The sequence below is a fragment of the Fulmarus glacialis genome, unplaced genomic scaffold (genome assembly GCF_000690835.1).
Source record: "Fulmarus glacialis isolate BGI_N327 unplaced genomic scaffold, ASM69083v1 scaffold24538, whole genome shotgun sequence".
In the NCBI taxonomy this organism is placed as follows: Eukaryota; Metazoa; Chordata; class Aves; order Procellariiformes; family Procellariidae; genus Fulmarus; species Fulmarus glacialis.
In genome coordinates this window covers 1-10,075 of record NW_009227942.1, presented here as the reverse complement: position 1 = coordinate 10,075, position 10,075 = coordinate 1, and the positions used below count along the sequence as shown (strand labels likewise).

The following is a 10,075-nucleotide window of genomic DNA, read 5'->3' as shown; positions in this document are numbered from 1 at the left end:
GTAGGGAAGGTAAGAATGGTTTTCCAGCCTGCTAAACTGAAGATTCCCCTTGAAGACTGTTTGTTGCTGACAGTGTATGTGTAACTACTAGAAGACTTCAGGGTAGATGATGGTGTACTGCTCTCCTCTTCCAGCTGCTGCATAGGAAATGCCTCAATGAATTAAGTAGTAAAGTTAAAGCTCGTATTCAAAGGGTGTAATCGCACAACACTGAGCTATGAGCAATGTGCTTCAACAGCCCCAGTCGTTCCTGTTTCTGTCTAATCTTGTTCATCTTGCTGCCCTCCAGTGACGGACTGCGTAGGGAAATCTAGCAAGAGAGATTACAACAGCAAAATTGAGGGGGCAGACGTGGTGAATGGGAATGAATTGTAGGGGCTGCTTTATCTGGTGCTGCTGTGGAAATAAGAAAGGGTGTAACTGGAAGAGTACTTATGACTTCTAGGAATAGCTTCAGGAATCTTTTTTTTTATTTTGGCCCTTTGACTAAGCTGAATGATTGAGGAAAAGGCCATCTGGTGGTTTGACATTGCAAAGCTACTGGCTGGTTCTCGTACAGGTACAAATCAGCATGTCTATTTAACTGCATTAAAACTTACCTGTCCAGGTGACTTTCCCTGTAAAAAAAAAAAAAAAAAAATCCTAATTCATGGGGGATGTTGGGAGGCTGAGCTTAAAATGATAGTTGTGGAGTGCAGGAAGGGAGAATGCCTTTATGGAATGACTTCTGATTTAATTAGGTGGGTTTGCAACTATGAGAAATTTAGGTGCAATTGATGCCTAAAGATGTTTTGACTTGGATCTAAATTAAAAGCACGCTTTAACGCAGCCGTTTCCTGTAGAATCTGCATAGCAGGCAGAGGAATTTCATACGGTGTAGTTGTTCTCAGTCTCTGATATTTAGATAGCTGACATTGTTCCCAAGCAGCTGGAATTAATTGTCCTGAATATTTTTCTTTGAGAACCTGAAGACAGATTTTCAAGCTGGACTGGTTCAATCTTGCCCCTTTTCTACCATGCAGGAAAAAAAAAAAATCCAATCGCAGATTCCTGTTGCATACTCATGGGCCCCTGTCTGCAGTCCTGGTTCCCTCTCCAGTTGACTGGAAAATACTTGTAACCATTTCTTGAGTGGGAGGAATAACCTTGTTCAAGTGCCAGCCTTTATCTGGCAGCGAGGGGAAGGATTGCCAATGCATCAGGCGCTGAGGCAGACTAGCTCGCCAGTGTGAGGAGCAGTGGCATTTCTCTGGCTCATATCAATTGATGTGTGTCAAATCCTCTGAAATTAGAGTTTTGCCCTTTCAACATGTGTCTTCTTTCTAGTATGATGTTTTAGGCATCAGTCTGAATGGATACCCGAGCTCCTGACCTGACCAGTATTTGTGACAGTTCTGCGGTGGTTTTTCTTGTAAACCTTGGCCTTTCCTGGGCTACATCTGATCCTTCTATTACTGGGAGATCATTAGTAGTGTCATTTAATCCATTTGTTAAGCTATTTATATGCTGTTTGTTCTGCTGAGTGTCTGTCCCCTCACCTTTGGAAGTTGATGAATGCAGTTTATGGCACCACTCGAGCCTGCTGCAGAAGGCACAGGGAGAAACGTCTGTCTTAGGGACTTTATTTTATGTTCCTAACCTTCAGGGATGCTTTTGACCGTAACTGTAGGGCTGATGAGGGATGTGCCTGGTTCCCACGTTATAATCTTAGCGCTAGCTGCTTCGCGTCAATACAAGCTTGTGCTTCAAACTTGGGAATAAAGCTGAATGTTTTCCCTACCCTAAGTAGCACGTAAAACTAATGAGTGATGCGAAAGGGATGAAGTGTCCAAGCCACTTGTTTTCTGCTGTGGAAGGAAGTTCAACACTGAGAATGTGTTTAGGCTTTAATGAAAGTGACTCCTGCGTCTGTTCTTTATTTGAATAGCAATGTGTTTGGCCCAATGGCAACTTCTGGCGTTTTCCTTGTCACGTACAGAGTTTCTTGAAGACAGCCCGGGGGCACGTTTGGTGCCAAGAGGATCTTCTTCAAGTAGGATAAGAGTGTAAATATCTTAACGCTTTATTCCTTTTTTTCCCACTCAGGCATCTGCGGCTCTTGTGCTATGAACATTGCTGGCGGAAACACACTGGCCTGTATCAAAAGAATTGACCCTGATCTCAACAAGATCACTAAAATCTACCCTCTCCCCCACATGTATGTGGTGAAGGACCTTGTTCCAGTGAGTATCTGCCTCTGTCAGCTTACGACCAAGGGTGACACTGTTCCAGGCAGCATGGGGTTCAGATTGGGTTCAAAAAGATAATGTTGGGAGGTGCCAACAAAATCAGGTGTCACAATTCACATGTTGGGTGGGTCTGAGCTTCACAACAGTGAATAAATCTGTCCTTATTTGGAGGAATATGGCAGGTTGAGGTACAAAATGCTGCCTTCTGTTGGAGTGGTAGCAGATGTTCAATCTGTCGTGCATCAATTCAGCTTAATAAATGTGACCTTTTTGCCTTTTGACTCCTAGGACTTGAGTAACTTCTACGCACAGTACAAATCCATCGAGCCTTACCTGAAGAAGAAGGATGAGTCGAAACAGGGCAAGGAGCAGTACCTGCAGTCCATAGAAGACCGTCAGAAACTGGTTACTGCTTCTTTTCTACTGTTGAAATCCCTTCCAGATAAGACCAGGGTTAAATGTTAACATGCTGTAGCTTCTAGTTCCTTTAATGACAGAGCTGTCTGGTGCAAAACCTGATGTGGGTGGAATCTGCTCCCTGAAATGCAATGTCATGGCATGCCTGCATTGCTAGGGGTAATGTTTGCTAATGAAATGCATTCGTGGTTGCGATGGGGACTCTGATCTCATTTCCACTGTCTGCACTGCGAAACCACGTGTGTTTGTAAAAACATTGTGAAGGCTACAGGCTTGTAATATTCCAATGGAGATAAGGCAGTTTATGCTGGCATGTAGGCTGTCAGGCTCAGCACTGTCTGTCTTGTCTAGCTGCAGCATGCTAAGCAGTGCTCTTGTTGCTGCTTGCTGGGTTTTACAGCCCTAAAAACTAATGGCAAAAGCTAAACCCTTTTGGATGTGGAGACACGAGCATGATGTGTTAGTGCAAGTCTTCAGATGTCTGTCTTGAGCACTGTGTTATTTTGAGGGGATTTTCTGGGAACGTAGCGTTGTTGGTTCAAAGTTTCTGCATAAAGCTGAAGGGTGTCTGAGGAACCATTTGAACAGCTGGGAGATAATAGCTTTTTTAAAAGTTTACAGTGCGGGTAAGTTCTTGTCTGGATTTCCTTGGCCGCCACAGTAAGTATCATTAAATCAGCAGTTTCTCTTTTGCCTCTGACCTGTCTCGATGGATCCATCACTCACTTCACAGTTCAAAGCTCGGCCTGTCAATACTCCGCTGTGATCGTTGCTGTGGTGCTGTCACTGAGTAGGGGCAAAGTGGGCAGGCAGCCTAGATTTTGGCAAGTGGTAAAAGAGGGGTGAATATGAACAGCAAAGAGGAACGCTGTTTAAAGGGGATTCAATAAAAACATGTGAGCTGCAGCCTAATTCTCTGCAGTGATCTTTGAAAGTTTTCCGTTCTGTGTGTTTGCTGTGAAGTTAACATCCGATGAATAGACTGGTCGTGTGCCTGAGATGTCGGCAGCACCATGCGACTGGCGCTGCGATGTCTGAACAACCGCAGGATTTTACAGTCTGAAAGAATCTCTATCCAAGGGCAATGGTTAGTTCTCCTGCACCACTTCATAATGTTATCTGATCCATATGTAAGCACTAAAGGGACTCTCCCTTCACATGGTTTTCATAAAGCGGCATCCTTGAAATCACTTTCTCATTCAAGTAGAAATGGCAAACCTGAAAGTGGCTGCAAGAGCTGCCTGAATCTTTCTCACAATTAGTAAACTTGCTTGTTATCTCATTGCTGAAGTTTCTCTTGCTTTGAGAATGGCCTGTGTGCAGGAAAAACTTGGATAAAGTGTCAGCTGAAAAACTCCCACCTTTTTCTTTCAATCATCAGTCATTTCAAATGTTACAATTAGAAATAAGACAAATTTAGAGCAAGAAGGTAAGTAGCTTTGGCAAGTCTTTCCAAAAGTGTGTTAGAGCAGCCCCTCTAACGCAGTAGACTTGCTACAAGGTCCCAGGAGTTTTTGGAATCAGGTGTCTTTCTAAACTAAATTTAATGAGACCTTTGTCCCAAAAAGCAACTTTCAAATACATAATTTAAGCCAGACTGGACTCTGTCTTTTAGCCTGGGGGGGCTGATTGAGCTAGGAGACTTGGCAGACCTCTGTTCGTCAGTTTAACTGTCTTCTGCCCAGTGTCACTTCCATGTAGGTCTAACTTTCTTTTCTTCAGTGCCTGAAATAAAAAGGCCTTCATCTCTAAAAATGGTGACGTGGCTAAAGACTCGCACTATTCCTGCTCTGTAAGTGCTTGGGGATCCCCTCAAAGCACGTGTTAAACTGAGCTCTTTACTTCTCCCCTAGGCTTTGCTCTCTCTTCACTTCTGTAACACAGCCTTGAATTGTTAATGGGTTATGTATCTGTTCCTTTCCTCGTCCACTTACTGGGACAGGCTGGAAGGAAAGAATGCAGGAACATCAAGCAATTTTCACATTTTTCTTCAGTTTAATGCTTTTTCTGCCTTTTGTCACAAAAAAGCTAGTTTATTATAGCGGTCAAGTTGGGAGGATTGCATGTGTCTTGTTTCAGAGCGCATGCACATGGTAATTGCTTTTTTCTGGCAGTGCTTCTTCAGCTTAAGGTTTTTGGAGCCACCCTGTTGTGGCAAGCCACTAGAGGGGAAGGTGGTGAGGGAAGCACGTGCTCGTGTACATCCCCTCTTTAAAAAAGGCTTCATCATGGGTTTCTGGAGTGGCTTGACTGTGGTCTCCCACCCCCGTGCAGGACGGACTCTACGAGTGCATCCTGTGTGCCTGCTGCAGCACCAGCTGTCCCAGTTACTGGTGGAACGGGGACAAGTACTTGGGTCCTGCAGTACTGATGCAGGTAAGGACAAATCCCGTTTGTCACGTGGGACTGCTGAGGGACTCCCCATCTGAAAGCCGTACAAATATTTGCGAGCACAGGCGGGATGGTATTATGTAGTCCAGAACCTGGACCAAAATTCCTGAGTTAGGTGTTGCTTTTAAAATCTCACACTGATTACACCACCTTGAAGAAACATTTGGTGTGTCAAATGCCACTGACTTTCAGGCCTATCGCTGGATGATTGACTCCAGAGATGACTACACAGAGGAACGCCTGGCACAGCTTCAAGACCCATTTTCTCTCTACCGTTGTCACACTATCATGAATTGTACAAGGACTTGCCCTAAGGTATGTGTACATCCTGCGTGTCCCTCATGGGGATACTGGCTTGTTGTTTGCAAGCACCTTGTTTCAAACCAGTAGGAAAATGCCAGCATAGGCTTTTGCTTTCCTCAAGCTTGCCTTGGCTTGTTTAGCCTTTTGAAACGCAGTGAGTTACCAGCAGTCCTGCTCATGATAGTGACTGTACAAGAGGACGTGGCAAAGTTTGTATTACACATCGCAGGAACATCTCCCTCATGAGCAAGGCTGTGACTTCGAGAACCTGCCTGTTGCCAGGGTTTAGGAGTATGACAGTAAGGCGCTGGTCGTGTGAGGGACACTGCCAGAAATGGTACGCGGAAGTTTGTCCTGTGTAGTCCGATCAGCGGTGTGAGCCTTGTGAGTAATACACTTAACCCCCACACAGTGCAACCTTAAACTCTAACGGTAGCACCTATCCCTGATGTGTTGTGTGAGTTTTGTAATGGAGAAGAGTACAGCGAGTTTTCAGTGCCTTTGGGGGACGTGTTTTATGCTGACGTCCTGCTGTCAGGGCATTTCCCAGATGGTCTGTTCTCTCTAGTATTTCTTTAGAGAACTGAGCAAGCTTTCCGAAATCAGAGCATGCCTCTTCCTCATCTTGCAATGACCTTGTGCCTGTTGTTGGGCAGATTATCAAGTTTTGCTTTCCTGCCAGCTGTGCTGTTTTCTAGCCAGCCTTTGCTTTCACCTGGTGGTGGAGTAATTCTTGAGCTGTGAAATAATATGAAGGCAAATGTTCGAGTGGATCACAGATGTGGGGAAAACAAGGTCCTGGAGACCTGGGTTGACAGGTCAGGAGCACTGCATGCTAATTTTTTTTTTGTGGACTTTTCTAAAGTGATTCACTGACTGCAGATAATTCCCCCTTTGTATGGGGAGCTAGCTCGTGATCTGGTGTCAACCGTAGTTCAGCTAAAGGTGAAGGTTCGACTTGAAGATCTGACTGTATGTAGGAATGTACACAGTGCAGGGAAATAGCACACTGAGGCTTGGTCTCTCAAGTTTAAGGCATTTATGGTTAATAACACGTTTCCACTCACATGCTCTAATCCTGGCTGTTGTCTCGATCAGCCCTGAAAGGCTGCATGGTGAGCTGTGCACCCGGGTAATTTCCTGTTCGTTCTCTGTCCTGCAGTGCTGCTGCTGTAATCACAACGATACAGCAGGGCAGTTGTGATCCCCCTCTCATTTTGAGATTAGGCATGCTTGGTTTGGTAGCAGTGCTGCAGGATTAAGGGCCTTGCAACATGACGTGTCTATATTGTAGAAAAACCTTCTTTGGAAAGCTGCTCTGGTTTTTGTGTGACAAGCATTTTCATCTTGTGAGTTAGTGTTCTTGCTCACTTCCCTAGTGTCCTCCAATACACAGCTTTTTTATTTCAGACAAGGAGAAAAAACACACCTCTTGTACCATCACTGTCGAGCTTTTGCAAGGTGGTTTCCTGTTTCCAGAAGTCATCTTGTAACACCCATAAAAGTGTTGAATTCAGTCCTGCTTCAGCTTTGTTAAAAGTTCGTATCGCTCAGCCACTCGTTCTTCTCTTTGATCCTCGCGTTGCTGATTAAAACCAGTCCTCCAGAGTCAAATGAGCATTTTTCTTCAAGCAGTGGGAAGTGCTGCTGGTTCAGCCTCCAGGTAGAGGAGCTGAGCTCCAAGCTGGAGCACTGCGTCTCTACCCCAGGCTGGCTTGCTCTTCCCTTGTAAATTGAGGCTGGAGTGCAGCAAACCTGCATCAGCACACCTTAACCGAGAGGCTCTGCATACCATCATGCCCAACCTGCCTGCAGCAGGCTCTTCAGAGCTGTCCCTCAGTATCCTGTACCCTGCCAGCATTTGAAGGGAAGCTGGACGCCAGCTTTTAGGAAAAAGGGGTGCTGAACACCCCCTCTGCCAGCTATTTTTATGAGTAGCAGTGTGTCTGTGAGTTTACTGTGACTTAGATAAGGGCAAGGCGGGGAGGGTGCTCTAACATGTTCATTTCCGGAGTAGCTAACTGAAACTTTTCCTTTTTAGGGTTTGAACCCTGGCAAAGCAATCGCTGAGATCAAGAAGATGATGGCAACTTACAAAGAGAAGGCAACGGCTGCATAATGCTGTTCTCTAACTGGAAGTATAACATGCAAACATGCTTTACCTGAAAGTAATTTGTACCTGATTTAGCAAGAGAAGGTTCCAGCAGGGAGTTTGGTGTTTTGTCCATAGGTTTGCATGTCCAATAAATACTGTAAAGAACAAATAAGAGTTGTTACTTTATTAACAATATTGAACCGATGCCTCTGCCTCAATCATAGAATCCCAGACCTCTCTGGTTTTGCAGTTTTGAGCGTGTGAGCAGCTGGGGTCACCTCTGAGGCTCTGCTGTGGGATGAGGATTTGAAAGTGGCTCCGCAGCAGAGATGGGCAGAGACAGAATTTCTGTAATGACCTTGATCCCATGTCTTTAAGGCGAATGCATGTGTGGGAAGAGACGTGCAAGCAGCAAGCCCTGTGGATTAGCAAGAAAACAATGGAAGTGGCTGGGAAAGGGGAATGTTGGAAGAATCTCACCCTGCTCTGAAATCCCCTGGGCTCCTTGGTGAGGGGCAAAGTAAGGACCTGGAGCTCACAGGGTGCAGGCGTGTGGCAAAATACTGGTGGCAGTGGCAGTGCCACTAGGAAAGAGGTGTCTTGCCACTGCCCTGCTGGGATGCTTATTTTTATTCCAAGTCCTAAAGTGGATGAGATTTATTAGAACAGGGTTGAATCTTTCTCTTTGCTCTAGTACGAGTGGGTTGTTTTTTTTTTAGCTCCAGATTTCTCAAACTTGTGATGTTCTTCGTAGGTTGTTGCTTGAAGCAGTTGTTTGCAGTCTTAGGCGGGTGGAGAGAATGGAAGGGTTTTCTGTTTTGCTGTTCAATAGGTTTTTGTTTAGATGTAGTAGAAATTTCTAGAAATGTCATGATGCTGCTTCTGAGACAACGTATGGTAACCAGGATGCTGCCAGTGGGCAGCAAATGAAGATTGGGGTGGTGTAAAACAGTTGCGTACAGCTTTAGAAAGGCTTACCCCAAAAATGACCCTGTTTTTTCCATACATTTATCTGTCCTGCAGTAAGGGAGTTTTGTAGGTGTCTTGAGAAGCCAGGCTGATGTTGCACTCTTAATTCTCATCTACAGAAATTACAGAATTACTTACTACTTTTCCTGGAGCTAACATCTTTGTTCCTGAGAGCTTATGTGACACAGACTTCCATAGGTCAGATATTTAACACTTAAAATCCATGTGTGTTGGGCTGCTCTTCCATGTCCCTGAATTGCCCGTATTCTCTGTGTCTCAAGCGAGCTGTGGTTAACGATGGGTGAGCGCTGGTCCTGTGTGCAGGTCCTGTGATGGAGAAGACCCCACTGCTTATGTTAGACAGCAGGGACGTGTTGTCAGTCCCATGATACTGTTATTTCTATATTGCATCCCTGTGCTTCGTAATCTCGTATCCCTGCCTAAATCCAAGAAGTTCCCATCAACAGCTTGGATAAAAAGAGCTTTGTGATCCCCCCTCCTCCTCTCCCACTATGATGTTCTTTTTAGTTAACATGTTTTTTTGAACACAAGCTGGTTTTTGCCTTGTTTTATTTAAAAGCTTTTAGCCTTGTTTTATTTAAAAGCTAGGCATGCTTGCTGAAAAAGGGTTGGATGGAAATACAGCAGGGTGTGGAGGAACTGAAGGCAGCCCCTTGCTGCTTTGACTGTTGCTGCACTGGCTGAGGTTTTTCTGGTCTGATTAACAAAATCTGCTTCACCTTTGGCATTGGGAGGAAGCACAGGCTCTACCTGAGGCACATCCAAAGAAAACATTGGCTTTATCTCCCTTCCTGTGAAAGAAACCAAAACTCCCTTGTGCAAGGATGGGTAGTGGGGGGAGAACAATTGATTTTTGGCTGCATGGTGGTGGTGGGCAGGGGCTGGCTATTTCTGGCAGTGGTTTTGTACCAGCTGGAGCCCCAAAAAGCCAAGCTTTGGCTGGAGGGGTCTGCATTAGGGGTGTTACTTGGGTCTGCACCTGGTTATTGGCTTCAAAATTCCCCTTACTGCAGCTTTCCGAGAGGGAGTCTTGCTGCAGCGGGAGCTGTGCATGCTCCCCACCCCTGGGTGAGCGTGCAGGGGTCTGCAACCAAGTGGGGAGAAAAGGGGGGGCTGCAAAGCCCCTTTTCGGGGGCAGAGCCCGGTGCATTGCCTTGCAAGGAGTGGGGGTGCAAAGCCCCTTTTCGGGGGCAGAGCCCGGTGCATTTCCTTGCAAGGAGTGGGGGTGCAAAGCCCCCTTTTGGGGGCAGAGCCTGGTGCATTGCCTTGCAAGGAGTGGGGGTGCAAAGCCCCTTTTTGGGGGCAGAGCCCGGTGCATTTCTTTGCAAGGAGTGGGGGTGCAAAGCCCCTTTTCGGGGGCAGAGCCCGGTGCATTTCTTTGCAAGGAGTGGGGGTGCAAAGCCCCTTTTCGGGGGCAGAGCCCGGTGCATTTCTTTGCAAGGAGTGGGGGTGCAAAGCCCCTTTTCGGGGGCAGAGCCCGGTGCATTTCTTTGCAAGGAGTGGGGGTGCAAAGGGGCAGAGCCCGGTGCATTACCCTGCCACGGAGAGGCTGCAAAGCCCCGTGGGGGGGAAGGGAGGGGGGCAGCACCCGGGAGGTTCCCTGCTTTTTTTGGGGGGGTAAAGGACTACAAGTCCCAGCAGCCCCCGCGCG

The 10,075-nt window shown here is 46.3% G+C and overlaps 1 protein-coding gene across 1 annotated transcript in view; it reads left to right on the top strand.

Moving 5' to 3' along the window:
• The window catches only part of SDHB (succinate dehydrogenase complex, subunit B, iron sulfur (Ip)), a 9,163-nt gene extending 1,560 nt beyond the window's left edge, over positions 1-7,603 (top strand). Inside the window, exons 3-7 of the mRNA XM_009583330.1 lie at positions 2,037-2,222; positions 2,517-2,633; positions 4,920-5,021; positions 5,229-5,351; positions 7,381-7,603. Coding sequence (XP_009581625.1) covers positions 2,037-2,222; positions 2,517-2,633; positions 4,920-5,021; positions 5,229-5,351; positions 7,381-7,458 — 606 coding nt within the window. The 3' untranslated portion in view covers positions 7,459-7,603. The remainder of the gene's footprint in view (positions 1-2,036; positions 2,223-2,516; positions 2,634-4,919; positions 5,022-5,228; positions 5,352-7,380) is intronic.
• Positions 7,604-10,075: the final 2,472 nt, after the last annotated feature.